The sequence below is a fragment of the Sapajus apella genome, unplaced genomic scaffold (assembly GCF_009761245.1).
Source record: "Sapajus apella isolate SASKATOON/1434 unplaced genomic scaffold, GSC_monkey_1.0 scaffold54, whole genome shotgun sequence".
In the NCBI taxonomy this organism is placed as follows: Eukaryota; Metazoa; Chordata; class Mammalia; order Primates; family Cebidae; genus Sapajus; species Sapajus apella.
The window spans coordinates 6,923,080-6,942,585 of NW_022436994.1; the positions used below are offsets into that span (position 1 = coordinate 6,923,080).

At 39.3% G+C, this 19,506-nt stretch overlaps 1 protein-coding gene across 1 annotated transcript in view; it reads right to left on the bottom strand.

Annotated features, from left to right (window-relative positions):
- ABCA13 (ATP binding cassette subfamily A member 13) overlaps window positions 1–19,506 on the bottom strand; it is a 424,450-nt gene that overhangs the window by 366,835 nt on the left and 38,109 nt on the right. The window contains 4 exon segments of the mRNA XM_032244250.1: window positions 2,512–2,642; window positions 5,043–5,206; window positions 11,178–11,206; window positions 12,983–13,134. Coding sequence (XP_032100141.1) covers window positions 2,512–2,642; window positions 5,043–5,206; window positions 11,178–11,206; window positions 12,983–13,134 — 476 coding nt within the window.

Below are 19,506 nucleotides of genomic sequence, written 5' to 3' on the forward strand. Positions count from 1 at the left end.
AGCGGTAATTACATTTCCAATTGTAAGGTAAATTGCTTGTTGTAATTTGGATGATGTACAAAAACCTGAGCTTTTAAATGAGTTTGTTAAAATTAATGTCACTGGGAAGATTTCAATAAGGTGTTTTATTCATCCCACACCCCACCTCTGTGTTTTGTTCTCAGCGTAAGAAATAGTTCTCAGTACAACTAACCTAACCTGAAAATGGAGTTAAACATTAATGAGCTAACTTTTCTTTTACAGAGTGCTCAAAAACAAAACAAAAACAAAACAAAACAAAACAAAACCTTTCTATGTGGATCTCACTGTGCTGGGTCACAAGCAATAAGAAGAAAGAAGCAACAGGCAGAATTTGGGGTGATAGAGGGTTTCATGTTAGTTTGCTCCATGAAGTCGCAGAATTCTGAATGGGATTGTAGAAATTTCTGTGCACAACAATCTCATTATATAATACTTCAGGGCTGGGCGTGGTAGCTCACACCTGTAATCCCAGCACTTTGGGAGGCTGAAGCAGGCAGATCACCTGAGATCAGGAGTTTGAGACCAGCCTGGCCAATACACGGTGAAACCCAGTCTCTACTAAAAATACAAAAATTAGCTGCGCTGGGTGGTAGATGCCTGTAGTCCCAGCTACTCGGGAGGCTGAGACAGTAGACTCGATTCAATCCAGGAGTTGGAGGTTGCAGTGAGCCGAGATCTCGCCACTGCACTCCAGCCTGGGCAACAGAGTAAGAATCCATCTCAAATAATATAGTTCAGAAGACTGTGACCTCAGGAGAAAGTGGCCAATGGAAGACTTGCTCCCAGAATCCTGAACCCCAGACCAGCCTGCCTCCAATCCACTCCTCACACTGCCCAGGAGTATTTTTCTATAATGCAGATCTAATTCTACTGCTTCCATGGCCATTCATGTTTTGGCCTGGGCTCTTTTCTATGCCACCCCTGCTACTGCCTACTGTACCTCAGACAAGCTGAGTGTCAAGCCTTCACAGCTCTCAGCAAGCCCAAGTATCTCACACACTCTTTCCCCTTCCTGGAAATGCTCTCTCATCTCTTTGATAAATACCAACTCACCCTTCAAAATTCCTCCTTGAAGTTTTTCCTGAAACAGATTTCAGATCCTTACTCTGTGGTCTTTTTTTTTTCTTTATTGACATATTTCTCTACTTTACCAAAGATGACTTTTTTGAAAGCAAGAACTATGTTTTGTTTTTGTTTTGTTTTTTTACTTTAAGTTCCGGGATACAAGTACAGAACGTGCAGGTTTGTTACATAAGTATACATGTGTCATGGTGGTTTGCTGCACCTATCAACTCATCATTTAGGTTTTAAGTCCCACTTGCATTAGCTATTTGTTCTAATGCTCTCCCTCCCCTCACCCCTGCACTTGACAACTGGACCTGGTGTGTGTTGTCCCCCTCCCTGTGTCCATGTGTTCTCATTGAAGAACTACGTCTTATTCAGCTTTTTATTCCCACTCTCTGGGGAAGCGTTTGGCTCATAGGAAGTGCTCATTGTTTATTCAATGAGAAAATGAATAAATAAATGAACAAATGGATGCATTGGTGGGTTGGTGAGTAGATGAGTGGGGAGGTAGGTGGATGGATAGATGAATGGATGAGTGAATGGATGGATGGATGGACGATGGATAGATAGATGAATGAGTTGGTGGGTTGGTGAGTAGGTGAATGGGTGGATGGATGGATGAATTAATGGATGAATAGATAGAGGTATAAATGGGTTGATGCATTGTTTAGTGGGTGAATGGGTAGGCAGATTGACGGATGGATGGATGGATGGATGGATGGATGGATGGTTGGATGGATGGATGAATGGATGGATGTGTGGGTAAATGGGTGGACAGATGAATTAATAAAAGCATGGATGAATAGATGAGTGGATGAATTCTAACTTTGTTGTTCTCTCACTGTATTTCCCTTAAAGAAGTAGTCGAAGATAGAAAAATAGACAAAAGAAAAGAATTAAAAGTAAAATGCTCAGACTCAGTTGACAATTCAGGAAATAATATCCTGAGTCAAGAAAAGAGCTATATAATTCCATTTCCTCCCCTGTGGTAGGGCTGCTTATTTTGCTAGGGGATTCTGTAAGTCCACATCAACCTGCCTCCTCTTACTAACTACCATTTTTAAAATAGTTCCTCCCAATAGGAGGTTAGAGAGAGGAAAGAGTAAAATCACAGAACCAGTGATAGGTCTAATATTAGAAGAAATAATGTCAAAGAATTTTTAAATCAATTATTTTAATTTAAAAATGTTATTTATGTTAGCAATGACTGCAGAATTTCAACAGTGGTAGAAAGTCAAATTCAGTTTTGAGTTCCAAATATTTATTCTATTTTTGTCTTGTATTAACAGAAACGATTGATTCTTTTTTGAATTTGAAATTCTAATTAAATCATTTTGAACATCATTTTAGCTCTCTGTTGATGGTCAATGAATTTAAGCAGTTAAACATTTTTTAAATATAGCAATAGCTACAAGGCACCCATACCAGTGACTGCTACTCCATGTTGCTGCAGAAATGTCAGTGTCGAAATGGTCACATTCAGTACAAGTTCAGAAACCTGGGAAAAAGTTTGGTTGAGTGGCAGCCAATCTAAATCTTCTAGGGATATTAAGGAACTAGAACCAAAACAAAACAAAACAAAAAGCAGTATAAATGGGTAGTTAGCAAAACAAGTAGCATCAATTCAAGGTTTACTTAACATCTGTGGACTGGGCCCCTAGCGCTGTTGCAAGATGTGGCTGGACCATTTATATGTCAGCATTCTTCATGGCTTTAATTTGACTCTAACTCCCTAGACTAGTAACTAAATGTAAGAGGTAAGTTCTTCTCTTGAAACACTTGAGAACTTAGGCCATCTTCCACTCTGCCTTTGACACAGAACTTAAGTTTGCATTAGCTCTGCCATAGTGTTACTTTATACTCAGCCTTGGTTCTTCCTGCCACAGGGCAGCTAATGAGGCCAGCAAGGTGCAAAGGGCTGCCATGTTAGAAAAGCAAATGAACAGTCAGGCTGCTTCAAGTTCAGATAATCAGTCTAATATTTGCATGGCAATGCCATGTACCTCAATCCTCCACCCTGTCTTAACCTATGGATCTGAATAGGTCAAGGGTTCAATCAGCGGCTGTCAAATTGTTTCAAAGAAAAGGAAGCTTTGGGGAGGGGGAGTCTACATATACATGGTATTAATTTTATTTTTAGAATATTAATATTTTATTTTATAAATAAATATGCTTCAATTTGTAGATTGGAAAATGCACTCAACAGAAGGTGGAATATATCTGTATTTTGGCAACATGAGGCCAACACAACCATAAGCTGTACTTCCAAACAGATTATTTCCTTGTAGATTTTCATCAAGAAAAATATTTTATGACAACTTTGTGTATTAAAGAGTATCCCAGGATTATAAGGTATATCATTGAAACCTGGTACCACTTGCAAATACTTCTCTCTATGAATGCAGATTTTCTTGATATCATGCTACTGAAGCAAAATATGGAAATACAATTTATGCTGAAGTTGACATGGTTCAACAACTGTCATCAATATCCTCTCATTTTAAATTTTGCGCCTCTTCGAATAGCACCATTGTTCTCACTGTTCACTGCTAACACAGTCAGGGCTTCAGGCAAGAATACAAAAAGTCATTTCTAATATGTTCAAATATTTAAGTTATAAATCAAGCTAACTATCATAATATGTTCCATTTTCCTACATTGACCAATAGATCTTCATAACAACTTGGAAAGCTACATTTAGATTAGGAATTTTCTGATCATCAGAGTTGTACACCAGACTGTAGGAGTTTAAGGGAACCCCTGTCCCTGGCCCCAACCTTTGGCCCACTCCTCCCCTATGTGCTCCCCACCCTCAGCTTGGTCTGTACCTCAAGGGGCCTCAATGCTCAGAGGTGAGTCCTCCAGCCTACACAGCCCAACAGCACCCATGCCTCTCACCCTACACTCCTGCCAATGGCTGTAGTCATCCCTAGACCACCCTTAGGCTGGAGAAGTCACAGTCCCATGGTAAGACTTTCCCTCAGAAGGAGGGGCCAGGAAAAGAGGCTCAAGCAGGCTCTGGCCATTAGATTAGGGAACTCCAGGGTGAGAGGGAATCAGGGTGAGTGGGGTCTGTGAACACATCCCCTTCACCCCATGGGCATTCTGAGCCATGAGCAGAGGCACAGTCTGAGGAAGGCCAGAGCAGGAAACTCCCCAAAGCACAGGTCCCAGGACAGGGCCCCTTTTCTCCCAGCCTAAGGGCAATGTGGGTTTCTCTCACCAATGGCAGATAAAATAAGTAACAGTTAAAAATCAGAGAAGAATATAAACTTCTGCTAATAAAAAATAATAAAACCCATTATTCATACAATGAGTTTACACAAAATAATTCAGTTATTTGTAAAAGAGCATCATGCTGATTAAAGCATGGGAAACCCACCATGGGAAGGGATGCTCCCAAAGTCACCCCAGGTAACATGGGGGTCAGATCCAGCATAGGAGACCAATGTCCAGCTCACTGAATTACACCACGGACGCAACTGAGCTTATCAGTTCTGAATACTATGTGGGCAACTGTGGCATAATTTCTTAAGAAATTAAATTATTATATCAAGCCTTATCTCTAATAGTGAAAAACTTAGAAACAACCAAAAATCTAATGCTGAATTTATTAAATTATGGTATATAGTACTTTACCAGAATGATATATGCTTCAGCCATTAAAAGTGATCATTTATCAGCTGTAACAACAGATGAAATATTAAAGTATGGCGCTAACTTTTTTAAAATCAGGGTGAATACGCTATGAAGAATATCACAGCCCCTATATAAAACATGTACACAGACAGATGAGGGACAAATGTGGAGGTGCAGAAGCTTCTGTTGTTTCAAGGTGACATTATTATGAGTTTTTTTTTAATCCAACAATTACTCAGTAATTTTTATTTCCCATTTTAAAAATAAGGTGAAAAACAACATATCGATACTTACTTATGGCTTTCATTTTCACTTACTTCAAAGCAGCCCGGAGAAGGTACACTGCAACACGCATGCCATCTTCCACGTGATCGTGGCTTGTGTGTAGCCTTGGCAGTAAAAGTAGAAAATCCCAAATATGAGGCTGCTGGTGGAGGCTTTCCAGTTTCAATATTACCTCCTCGGTCTTATTGAGATCCATCTGATGGGGAAAAAAAATGCCAAAAGTTTCCCTCTGGACTTTTATTAATCAAGTAAATGAGAGACAGAAATGCTGCAAAGGTGCAAAATTGTAGAAATTCTCCTGGCAGAAACCCATACTTCATATGTCACTACACTGAACAGATTTGCCACTATGTTGAACACAATGTTAAAACTGTTCTGTTCAGTTGAAGGGTTTTTTTTTTTTTAATGGTTTAAAAATATGGATGGGGGAAAAAAGTATAGACGGGGCAAGGAGAAAAAGAAAGCTAGTTTTGTGACAAGCTGTACCAACTTCTGCAGTTTTTGAAGCAACAACGTCTTTGAGATAGATGCTGGATAAGAACGTAATGATCTATTTTTTACATGTAAATGGTAAAAGAAAGAGAATAAATCAAATTTGAACAAGAAAACCCAACATTTCACTGAGCACTGATGGCTTGGTCAGAAGGCAAGTGCAGCTGGCCTATGGTATAGAGCCTTTGGATTTCTCTAGATACCTGAGGCTTTTATATACATACCAAGAATGACAAAGTGCCAAAATAGAAGGAACATGGGTCTCCAGTGCCTCACTGCACCTACATGCTCTCTCTGGGTAGAAAAACATCCCAATGCTCCATGACATCCCAGTAAGAACTACCCCACACTCTGTGTTCTGAGCTCCACAGTTTCTGGCTCTCTTCTTGCAGTCTAGTTTCCATTCCTTCAATAAAAGTGAATCCTGCATTTTAGATCACCCATAAAAGTCACAACATTTATCTTTCAGATGCCGGGCGCGGTGGCTCAAGCCTGTAATCCCAGCACTTTGGGAGGCCGAGGCGGGTGGATCACGAGGTCAAGAGATCGAGACCATCCTGGTCAACATGGTGAAACCCCGTCTCTACTAAAAATACAAAAAATTAGCTGGGCATGGTGGCGCGTGCCTGTAACCCCAGCTACTCAGGAGGCTGAGGCAGGAGAATTGCCTGAACCCAGGAGGCGGAGGTTGCGGTGAGCCGAGATCGGGCCATTGCACTCCAGCCTGGGTAACAAGAGCGAAACGTTGTCTCAAAAAAAAAAAAAAAAAAAAAAAGTTTAAACAAACAAACAAAAAGAAGCATTCTCCAGAGGTCCAACTACTCCAAACAAGACACACTCCCTCTTCCTCGCACCACTCTCAGTGGAAAGAAGAGAGGGTCTCAGAACTCTGCAGGGTCCTGGGAAGCTCCCAGGACAAGCTCCCCAGGGAGTACAGTCAGTCCAGCCATTTCTGGAGGATTCTGGCTTCCAGCACACTGCCATGCTTTTCAGCATGACTTCAGCCACCATTCTTGGTGATCTCCGTATCTAATAATCCTCAAATCCCTTCTGTTACTGACCTCCCTTCCATCAAGTGATATTGTCTTCCACCTGCTTGAATCACCCATTTCTCTGGTCAAAATCTGTATTTTCTCATTGTCAATAGCTACAACATTATGCACCTCACTCTTCCACGACCAACCCCACTGCTTTTCTACAGTTCCCCAACTCTAACGGCTCTTCAGCCCTGCCAGGCCCCACATTCCACTCTGCCAACACCTCTTTGCTGTCCTCTTTGCTCTCGTGCCCCTGATCCCTGGATGACCTTTCCCTTGAATACTCACTCAACTATTTTCTCCTCTCACAATCTATCATATATTCCTCTGGCAAAATAAACAAATAAATAATAAATTCCATCTCCAGTCAAATTCAGCACTTCAGTCCTCAGCCTGAGCTCAGCCCTATGCTCTCCCACCCCTCAAGAGCATCATTCAGCAACTGTCCTCTCTCTTTTCCCCTCTATCAGTTCATTTCTATCAGCCTATCATTATGTGCCATCTTAAAAAACACAACCTATTCCTGCCATAAGCACAAAATTCCAAATGCAATCATGAACATACATCAGACAACCCAAAAATTGAAAGACAGTCTATAAATAAGTATGTATTCAAAAATCCTGATGAAATAAAGACAAAGAAAGACCGTTCCAGAACAAAGAAAACTAAAGACAGGACAACTGAATGCAATGCATGATGCAAGCTTTTCTTTTGCTGTTAAGAACATTATTAGAACAATTGGTAAATCTGGAAAAGACTATAGGTTAAACAATTCTATTGTATTAGTGTTAATTTTCTGATTCTAATAATTGTACTGTAGTTACGTACAAGAATGGCCTTGTTTTTCAGATGTACACAATGAAGTACAGTCAGGCTTTTGTATCTGTGTGTTCTGCATCCTTGGATTCAATCAACCATAGATTGAAAAAATTTAGGGAAAAAAATGGATGGCTGCATCTGTACTGAATAGGGAGAGATGGAGGGAGAAAAGGAGGGAGGAAAGATGGAAGGGAGAAAGGGAGAAGGAAGGAAGAAAGAAAGGAGGGAAGGAAGGAGGGAAGGAAGAGAAGGAGGGAGGGAGGAAGGGCAAGAGGAAGGAAGGGAAGGAGGGAGGGAGGGAGGAGAAGAAGGAAGGAGGGATGGAGGAGGGAGGGGAAAGAAGGAAAGAGGGAGGGAGGGGGAAGAGAATAAGGGAGGGAGGGAGGAAGAGAGGGAGGGAGGGAGGAAGAGAGAAAAGGATGGAAGGAGGGAGGAAGAGAGGGAGAAAGAAAGGAAGGAAGGAGGGATGGAGGGAAGGAAGAAGGGAGAAAGGAGGGAGGGTATAGGGAGGAAAAGAGGGAGGGCAGAGGGAGGGAAAGAGGGAGGGTGTAGGGAGGGAAAGAGGGAGGGTAGAGGGAGGGAAAGAGGGAGGGGGGGGGGGGGGGAGGGGGGGGGGGAGGGAGGGAACAGTGGAGCCTTCCCTCCCTCCCTCCCTCCTTCTTTCCTAAATAATCCCAGTATTTAGGGAGGCTGAGGCCAGAGGGTGGATTGAGCCCAGGAGTTTGAAGGTGAACGACAGAGTATTTTTTTTTATCTCTAGAAAAAGAAAAGAAAGAAGGAAGGAACAAAAATAAATCCATATCTCCTGTCTTGGTTTAGGTTCCCTGAATCAAGGGCTTGTATGTAGGTGGCATGTTCAGGAGATGATCCCAGGAAAGAGCTGAGGAGGTGGAAAGAATGAGACAGGAAAGAGGGAAAAGTCAATGCAGCCATCAAGGGCCTGGACAGACCATGCTGCCTTAAATCCTCAAAGGTTCTCAGGAACAAAGGTGCTGCCCAGAAGTGACCCATTGCTGGGGGAAGGTGGACCAACCCTCCCCAGTTGCCCAGGGCTGAGATGTTTTCTGGAACAAGGGACTCTCAGTCCAAGGCAATGTGAGTCTGGTGGTCACCTCGGTTGTGGGTGGCTCTGGGAGTGTTAGCTCCCCTGTCCTCTCAAGCTGAACTGACTTCAGGCAAGAACAGAAAGCAAAATACTCTCAGCACGTGCTTGATGTGGGGCCCTGTGACCAGGAGTCTGAGCTCTCGGGGAACTGTCCATCTTAGCTGGGGAGAAATTAGGGAGCCGGTGGGGTGGGAACCAGACACCAAAGGCCTCTGCAGCTTCCACTCTATGCCTCACCACCTCACAGCCTACCATCTTGAGTCATACACACTCTCTGTCTCCACTTACTTGCCTCCACTCTCTTCTAAACCCACTCCAGTTAGGTTTTCCCCTCATGATTCCATCAAAGCCTTTCTTGTCAACATCGCCAATAGCCTCCATGTTGCTACTCCCAGTGGCACTTCATCCTCTTCTTACATGATCAGTCAGCCACACTTGAGACAATGGATCATCCCATCTCCTAGAAAATAGCCTTCCTGGGCTTCCACGACACCCCACAACCTCACTTTCCTCCTCCTTCCCTGACACTATTTTAAATGCAAGTGCTCGGTGCCCAGCCCTCTTTCTCTGCTCTGTCTACACATTCTCCCTTCATGACCTTGAAGTGTCATTTATGCCAAGACCATTTATCTCAGCTCCAAACTGGAACCTCCCACAACCTCCTTGGCAGCGCCACTTGGATATCTCACTAAAATGCCCCAAATCAATGTCTGATTTCCCTTTTTACCCTTTCCTCACCTCCACTCCAAAAATCCTGTTTCAATCTTTCCCCACCTGAGTAAACGGCCACTCTATATTTCCAGTTACTGAGGTCAAACCACATAGAGTCATCCTTGATTCTTCTTTTTCTCTTATAACCTATCTCATATTCATCAGTAAAGCCTGCTGGTTTTATCTCCAAAATATATCAAAACCGTCATCACATCTCACTGCCTCCATCACTAACCGTGCATCTGTTCTAAAAGGCCTCCACTTGTTGCGTAGAAGGATGAGCCAATTCCCTGCGTGGACTCCCACTTTTGCTCTGGCCACCATCAGTCTCTGCTCAACACAACATCCAAAGAAATCCTCCAAAAACATAAATCAAGTCCCACCATTCCTCTGCTCAGATTATTCAGATAGCCATTTCACTCTCAGTAAAAACCAAACAGTATAACATCTTTATAAGAATTATATCCAAAGAAATTCTCCAAAAACATAAATCAAGTCCCACCATTCCTCTGCTCAGATTATTCAGATAGCCATTTCACTCTCAGTGAAAACAAAACAGTATAACATCTTTATAAGAATTGTTTAATAAAAAAGGGACCTAGAATTCTTTCATTGTAACAAATGGAACTGCTTTCCTGTAGCCACTTTGCTTCAACTCCTTGTACCGAAATGTTTTCACATCACAAACATATGATGGATATGATGCTCTCCTCTGCTTTTTACACTTGACCCAATAACATACTCATTTTCCACATAACATACTTACTATTAAGTGACTCTACTAAGAAGGCAATCAGTAACAATTTATCTTACTTTGGGAAATTCAAATTATCCATCATTATCAATGAATATTTTATACAGCTTTTTATTTCTATTATATTATATGTAAGATTAATTTTCAGAACAATTACGAGACAAAAATACCAAGCTGCTTTTCGAAAAATTATTATATCCATTTTATATTGTCACAAACCATATGAGATTATATCAGTAAGTTATAACATCACAAACATCAGGTATTATTTCTTTTTCAATGCTAACTTAATCATTAAAATGATGCTTTATTCTATTTTTATTTCATTATTTGTAAGACTTTGAGTGTGTGTATCCTACATTTTCCTTTTGACCTGGTGCATCAGAAAGCTCCACGTTGAGTGTTCAATACTCCTTGCCAGTGTAATTATTTAATGGATACACTGACATTCCTGCTATTCATTAGCTGGCCCCTGTTCTCATGGTTTTATGGCATGTGTTTTTTTGAGCTGTCTAAATCTTTCCTAGAATTAAACAGATACAGGCACATGTTACTACAAATGCCTGTACAGTCAGTCAGTGTCTGCTGCTGCAATATGAGCAACAAAGAATTTTTAATACTATCAAGGTTGCCCCTTAACTTGAGGTTTCTCAACCAGACTACTGAGACAGATAATTCTACTGGGTCAGATAATTCTTTGTTGTAGAAGCTGTCTTGTGCTTTTTAAGATTCTTAGCGACATCTCTGGCCTCAGCACACTAGAGACTAATATTACCCTCCACACCTGTCCACAGTTGTGATAACCAAAAATGTGTCCAGACATTGACAAATACACGATGGAGGGCAAAGTCATCCCCTGTTGGTAACTAGTGCTTTAACCGAGGGCTTCGTGTTTCAAGGGAGTCACTGCTTACGTGCCAAGCACAAATCTCAGACCTTCCCTGGGATCAGATAAATTCTGTACCCATCTTACAAAGCAACCCTGTGGATTGTCCACCACCTGCTGGTCTCAGGTTTCACCCCTGCTTTTCACAGACCAGAGCCTTGCTTCAGAAAATTAAAACTTATATTTCAGTCCATCTCTACAAAGATCTTGGCTCTCTCAAATCCAGCTTCTACACAATTGTTATACAACTCAAGTCATTAGAAATAATTGTTTGAAAATGTAAATTAAACTTAAAAACAGTGTTGTGAACTTAACTATTGTGTCTTTGAAGACTAATTTTCAGACTATTCTTAAGATACTTACTGTAAAAAAACTGGAACCATAAGAAGAATCTATGATAAAGAATAATTAAGAGATATTAGTTCAATCATCAATGACAAAGTGCATGCTAAATACCTACTTTAATTCTAAAGTCAAATGGAGTATCCAAGAGCCCTGGCCCAAAAGCCAATATACCAAAATTGAAGAATAAATCTATCCTCATAAGATTTTTCTGAATAAAGCTATCACCGTAGATTTCCAAATGCAAGTATGTATATTTATGGAAAAAATGTAACTGGTAAACCAAATTTCAACAATTTGCCAAAGGTATTGTATTATTCTATTAGTATCCAATTTCACCAGGCATTGCAAAAATTCAGGCTAGGAGAGAGGGAATAAATGAAAGTTTTTTTAAAAAAAGAAAATATTATATTGTTTACCGAGAACAGCATGAAAAAAAAATAAATGAAGGAAAAACTTGAAGAGAAAAAAAGTGAAATTATAATTTTTCAGATTATTTTTAATTACATATACCATAGAAAATGGTTCAAATAATAGAAAACTAGAAATAAAGTGGGGACTTCATCTCAAAAAAATTTAATTCTTCTTTCAATAGCATGTTAAAAACCTCATTTGAAAATCAAATTTTATAAAAGTAGAATGACCCCATAATAGAGTGTAACATAAGACCGCCATCATTTGGCATTTGAAACCATTCTGGTCTATTGTTGACACATTTTGGGACCATTGTGACATCAGCCTTCAGGGAGGCCATGGCCAGTCCTGCCCCATTCTGGACAAAGGTGCTATTCTGTCTCCTAAAAATAACACATAATGCCATCTGCTCTGGGAAGTTCATTCTTCATTTTTCTGCCAAACTCTTTATTTCATGTTTTTGTATACGCTCCATGAAGAAAGAAAAAAATACGTAGGAAGAAAATTTGGAGCTGTGTACTTAGGATTACCAGATTTAGCAAATTTAAAACAGAGCACATCCAGTTAAATTTCAATTTCAGGTTAAAAAATAAATTATTTTTACCAAAGTATGTAACATTTGGGACATACATATATTAACAAACTTTTGTTATTTAAATTTCAAATTTAACGAATGCCCCTCATTTATTAACAAATATTACACTAGGCAATGACTCAGATGTGAAGAGAGGCAACTGGCTGCCTATTTCTGAGGTGCAAACTTCTCCATTTGTAAGCCAAACTCTCTAAGATCTACGTCCATCCTAACCTTCCCTACTGTAGATTTATAAATAAAGCCATTTATAATGTGGATATTCTTTATAATGAACAGAAATTACCTTTGTTTAGGGAATAATCTACCCCAATAATCCAAAAGGTTTGTAACATGAAAAAGACCAATCCAAATCTACAAGAAGGAGGAAATGAATTGGGAGTGTGTGTGTGTGGGTGGGCGTGTGTGTGTGTGTGTGTGTGTGTGTGTGTGTGTGTGTTTGGGGAAGGTGGGGACATATTTTAAAAACAGAATAAGGAAAAGCAAGAAAGGAAGACAACAGCCAAAGAACATGATGGAGTAGGCAGAGTGGTGAGAACGTAACTGTGGAGACAAAGTCAGGATGGGCTGCAGCCCTCGAAAGGTTGTACGGTGTGTGCACTGCACAAGGTACCTTCCCAGGGGTCAAGGAGGGAGAATCCTTCTTCACCCTCCACAACCATCTGCAAGTGCTGGCTTCATCCATCAAACAATTACAATGAGAATTTAGCACAGGAAGGGTTTAAGCATTTTTTAAACATTCTGGGCTCTCACATCCTTCACAGCTCTCCCTAAGCTGTGTCCAGGTAGGTAGTGTCACAGTTATGAAAGATTTACTTGCCTGGAGTATTAGTTTGCTCTACCCAACGTCTTTGTAAGTTTTTTGCCTTGTCCATAATTCCATAAATTTCCTCAGCCAGGTCTTGCATCTCTTTTAAAAAGACCAGGTTGTTGATTTTCTTGGGGTCAGCTGCAGTTTGGAACCTAGACAAACTTTAAACACAATAAATACTGCAAGTGAAACTCTTTAACAAGAATAAGTTTCCTTGGCATTTTTAAGATTCTTGATACCAAATTATTTTCAATTAAGCTTGTACCAATTTATACTCCCACCATCTACCCCTGAGAGCCCATTTTACCTGACACTCATTCAAAAGAGAAATCATTATTTTAAAAATCTTCACAAGTTTAAAATCAGAAAATTGTTTTCATTCTCTGTATTATCTGAAAGTTCAGCCATTTTGTGTTTATAAGCCCCCTTTTTTTTTTCATTTATTTAACACATATTATACAGCATGCCCTGTGCACGGTGCTGGGAAAAAATACATCAGTGAACCGAACAGACATGATCTCTGCATGAGGAGGAGACAGAGATGATTATAGGGAATGTTTTAGTTTTTAATTCCATGCCTTTATTTTACAAATTAGAGAACACTGTGAAAATGAATTAAGTTACCAACATATAAATCCACCATGAAAGAATAACAAAGCTTACATGACAAAGAGTTACAGTAAATCTCTTCCACAAATATTATCACTTAATTCTCACAACCTATCATTAAGTCAGAGCAGTTTCAGCATTTATTGATGAATAAAATCAATTCAACGACTTTCAAGTCAGCCGGTTAGAGATGAGGAAATGTGGCCCAGACAATCAAAGTGAATTTGCTAAAAGCAAGCAGACTGTTTGCAGCAAAGCCAGGTCTGAAGCCCAGAGAACTGAGCACTGGCTCAGATGACCTTCTGCTACAGATGGTTGCTACATACACTCAACAGAAACCTCAACTGTTTTGTTTTGCTTTGCTTTAAAAAAAGATGTAAAGAGAGGATCTCGCTATATCGCCCAGGCTGATCTTGAACTCCTGGCCTTAAGTGATCCTCCCACTTTGGCCTTCCAAAGTATGGGATTACAGACCTGAACCACCATGCCCAGCCAGAAATCTTGCCTTTTAAATCTTGCGTTCAACTTGAGTGGATCAGAATTTCAGAAGCACAACAAGAAATTACTTCTCTGCTGAGGCCTCATATTAAAGGCTAAAAATGACCTCTGAAACCTGTGAACCATGATTCAAACTCTCCTGCCTCAACCAGATGTGAGATTTGCCTGGGAAACAATAAAATTATCGGATTATAGAAACTGATGTAATTCAAGATGAATTTCCCCTGTAATAATGAGCAGGTTTTATGTTCTTTTTCTAGTTATTATCTCAAAATTATCTCAATTTGTCCTTAAGACCAGATTAGGAACTATCATTAACATGAGAAATGTTTATAGTGGAAAAATACATTAAAAATCCTTGATTAAATGTTAATTTGTGTGTGTGCCAGAGAAAGAGAGCGGGTAAATTCCAGAGCAGCAGGGAAATCTCAGAGTTATAATAGGATTTGGGTAGAGAGCACTTTCCTCCTTTCTGAGTCCAGGTCTTTATTTAGACTTTTATCACATAATACTTGCCCTGCCAGGCTAGGAAAACACTTGTAAAAGGAAGGGGGAGGCAAAAGAGATTAAAGTGGGGAGGACAAGAGAAGGCCACTGGGCAGAGATGACTGAAATTTCTCAACCCTCAGCCCTCAGACTGGCACTGAGAATCACCCTTTCAAAGGTCCAGGAACCAGCACTACACCTAGAGACATCCCTGCAATTCTGCAAAGGACCCACTTGAGGGTGTCAGGAGTGGTTGGGACTTAGAAATCATTATTGGCCTCGTGTATGTCTTCTTTTGTAAAGTATCTGTTCATATCCTTTGCCCACTTTTGAATGGGCTTGTTAGTTTTTTTCTTGTAAATCTGTTTTAGTTCTTTGTAAATTCTGGGTATCAGCCCTTTGTCAGACAGGTAAACTGCAAAAATTTTTTCCCATTCTGTTGGTTGCCGTTTCACTCTAATGACTGTTTCTTTTGCTATGCAGAAGTGTGGCGATTTCTCAAGGACCTAGAAATAGAAATTCCATTTGACCCAGCAATCCCATTACTGGGTATATATCCAAAGGATTATAAATTGTTCTACTATAAGGACACGTGCACACGAATGTTCACTGCAGCACTGTTTACAATAGTAAAGACCTGGAACCAACCCAAATGCCCATCGATGATAGACTGGATAGGGAAAATGTAGCATATATACACCATGGAATATTATGCAGCCATCAAAAATGATGAGTTTGTGTCCTTTGTAGGGACATGGATGAACCTGGAAACTATCATTCTCAGCAAACTGACAGAAGAGCAGAAGATCAAACACTGCATGTTCTCACTCATAGGTGGGTGGTGAACAATGAGAACACATGGACACAGGGAGGGGAGCACTACACACTGGGGTCATTTGGGGGGAAATAGGGGAGGGACGGTGGGGGGTGGGGAGCTGGGGAGAGATAGCAAGGGGAGAGATGCCAGATGTAGGTGAAGGGGAGGAAGGCAGCAAATCACACTGCCACGTGTGTACCTATGCAACAAATCTTGCATGTTCTTCACATGTACCCCAAAACCTAAAATGTAATAAAATAAATAAATGGGAAAAAAAAAAAAAAGAAATCATTATTCCAGCCAGGTGTGGTGGCTCACTCCTGTAATCTAAGCACTTTGGAGGCCAAGGCAGGCAGATCACCTGAGTTTGGGAGTTCAAGACCAGCCTGACCAACATGGTGAAACCCCGTCTTTTTTTTTTTTTTTAATAGAAATCATTATTCGGGTCCCTTCCTCAGTTTGAAGATGAGAAAACTGCCTCCAGCCATACCACCCTGAATGCACCCAATCTCGTCTGAAGATGAGAAAACTTAGACCCAGTGAGAGCTCCCCTGGAGTCAAAATGTTTTTAAAGAAGTGTCACACTTGGGAGATTATCTTTAAAATAAGATCAAAATGTTACCCACCTATTAGGGTGGTGTCAGGATCAGCCAGCACCCAGCACTGTGTAAATAAGCATGAAGGGAAGTGGCAATACTGAGACTAACAATGAGATATGCATATTTTCAGCATAGGGCTACAAGAATAATTAAGAAATGTGAAGAAATAAGGTTATTCTTTCTATTACAATTTTTGTTAATTTTTGCTGAGACAAACGGTAAGTTCTTGTTAAATGAGAATTATCTCTAAGCAGATCTAAAGGCAGAAATAATTCTCCTAGGAAGGCTGTTATGGCTGACTCACATTACTGTTCCCATTTATCTGTCCCAGAGAGGAAGGATATGAGGACAGTACTAGGTGGATTCCATAACTTTGCTCTTGTGAATAGTGCTACAATAAACACAGAAGAGCCAGTATCTTTTTAATATAATGATTTATGTTCCTTTGGATAGACATCCAGTAATGAAATTGTTAGATAGAGTGGTAGTTCTATTCTTATTCTTTGAGAAATCAAAATGTTTAAAACAATACCAAAAGATATGAACTACTTAGGAATACATTTAACAAAATGTACATAGAACTGAAAGCTACAAAAACATTCCTGAGACAAATTCAAAAAAGCTTGAAATAAATGGAGAGCTGTATCATGCTCATGGAGTGGATAATTCAATGTTTTTAAAATGTTAATTTCCTCCAAACTTATCTATATATAGAAGGTAACCCTTTAGGACAACTGTGTATCCACATGCAAAAGAATGAAGTTGTAATCCTTCCTCACACCGTACACAAAAGTCAACTCAAAATGGAAAATAGACTAAAATGTAAGAGCTAAACTATAAAACTCTTAGAAGAAAACATAGCAATAAATCTTTTTAGGTCAGGCTAAGCCTTTTAGATATGACACCAAAAACACAAACAACGAAAGAAAAAATAGGTAAGTTGGACTTCATCAAAATTAAAAACTTTTACTTCAAGAAAACACAATCACAAAGTGGAAAGACAACCCAGAAAATAGGTAGGAAATATGTGGAAATCATATATCTGTAAGGACTTGTCTCTAAAATATACAAAGAACTCTTACAACTTTTTAATAAAAAGACAAATAATCTAATTTGAAATGGGCAAATTATTTGAATAGGCATTTCTCCAAAGAAGACAGACAAATGTCCAAAAACCACAAAAATGATTGTCAACATTATAAATCATTAGGGAAACATAAATCAAAACTACAATGAGATAACTCCTCGCACCCACCTAGATGGCTACAATCTAAAGAACAGAAATATAAGTATTGATGAGAATGTGGAGAAATTGAGCCTTTATACCACTGATGATGGAAGGGCAAAATGGTAGAGCAACTTTGGAAAACAATCTGACAGTTTTTCAAAATGTTAGACATAGAGCTATCATATGACCTAGCATATATCCAAGAGAAAAAAAAAAAAACATACATTTATTTTAAAACTGGTACATGAATATTCCAGCATTATTCATAATGGCCTAAAAGTAGAAGCAACTCAAATGTACTTCAACAGAGGAAAAAATAAAGAAAATGTCCTCTATCTACACAATGGACTACTAGTTGATCATCAATTTTAAAATGAATCATTGATATATGCTACAACATAATGAACCTTAAAAACATTGTGCTAAGTGAAAGAAGGCAGTCACCAAACAAAGCCTATAATTTATACCAATTCTATATGTAGGAGATGTCTAGAATAGTAAAATCTATAAAGACAGAAAGTAGTTTAGTTGTACGCCCAGTATTAGGCATGGGGGAGATTGGGAGGAAATGAGGAGTGTAGGCTAATACATTTAGATTTTCTTGTTGGGTTGGTGAAATTTTTTTAAATTTGATTGTGATGATGATTGCCCAGCTCTGTGAATATACTAACAATTATTGAGTTGTGTACAGGTATACCTTGTTTTATTATGCTTTGCTTTATTGCATTTCACAGATACTGTTTTTCACCAATTGAAAGTTCATAACAACCCTACATTGAGCAAGTCTATGAATGCCATTTTTTCCAACAGCATGTGCTCACTTTGTTTCTCTGTGTCACATGTGGTAATCCTCACAAAACATTTTAAATCTTCATCATTATGATATCTGCTATAGTGTTCTGTAATCAGTGATCTTTGATATTACTATCACAGTTGCTTGGGAATGCCACTATAAGATGGAGAACTCAATCAGTAAATTTTTTGTGTATTCTGACTTCTCCATTTACTGACCATTCCCCCATATCTCTTCCTCTCCTTGGGCTTTTCTGTTCCCTGAGACACAATGATATTGAAATTAGGCTAATTAATAACCCGACAATGACCTCAAACTGTTTGAGTGGAAGGAATAGTCACATGTCTATTATTTTAAATCAGAAGCTAGAATTATTATTAGTATTATTATTACTATTACTATTATTATTTGGCATGGAGTCTCATTCTTGTTGCCCAGGCTGGAGTGCAGTGGAAAAATCTCGGCTCACTGCGACTTCCGCCTCCCATGTTTATTAATGATTAAGAATGATTAAGCTCTGTGAGGAAGTCATGTTGAAAGTTGAGATCAGCTGAAAGCTAGGCAAGTTATTTATTAATCAAGCAGTTAATAAATGCGATTCACTAACAGTTGATGAATTTGTGAATGCAAAGAAAAGATTCTTAAAGAAAATTAAAACTGCTACTCCAGTGAAAACACAAATGATAAGAAAGTGATACGGAAAAAGTTTTAGAGGTCTGGATAGATCAAATAAGCCACAATATTTCCTTAAGCCAAAGTCTAATCTAGAGAAACGTCCTAATTCTCTTAAGTTCTATGAAGCCTGAGAGAGGGGAGGAAGCTGCAGAAGAAAAGTCTGAAGCTAGCAGAGGTTGGTTCTTGAAGTTTCAGGAAAGAAGCTGTCTCCACGACATAAAAGTACAAGGTGAAGATATAAGCATTGATATAGAGGCTGAAGCAAGTTCTCCAGAAGATCTAGCTAAAAGAATTGGTGTAAGTGCCTGCACTAAACAACAGCTTTTCAATGCAGAAGAAACGGCCTTATATTGGAAGAAGATGCTATCTAGGACTTTCATTAACTAGAGAGGAGAAGTCAGTGCCTGCCTTCAAAGTTTCAAAGGACAGGCTGACTCTCCTGTTAGGGCTAATGCAGCTAGCGACCTTAAGTTGAAGCCAGTGTTCATTTCTCTTTCCAAAAATCCTAGGATTCTTAAGAATTACACTAAATCAACTGTGTCTGTAAATTGAACACCAAACCTTAGATGACAGCACTTCTGTTTACAGCATAGTTTACTCAATATTTTAAACTCACTGTCAAAACCTACAGCTCAGAAAAAAATATTTTCAAAACATTGCTGCTCATTGACAATGCGACCAGTCATCCAAGAGCTCCAATGAAGATGTACAAGATTAATGTTTTCATTAACTGCTAACAAACATACAGTCTGCAGCACACGGAGCAAGAAGTAACTTCAAATTTCAAATCTTATTATTTAATAAACGCATTTCATAAAGCTATAGAGT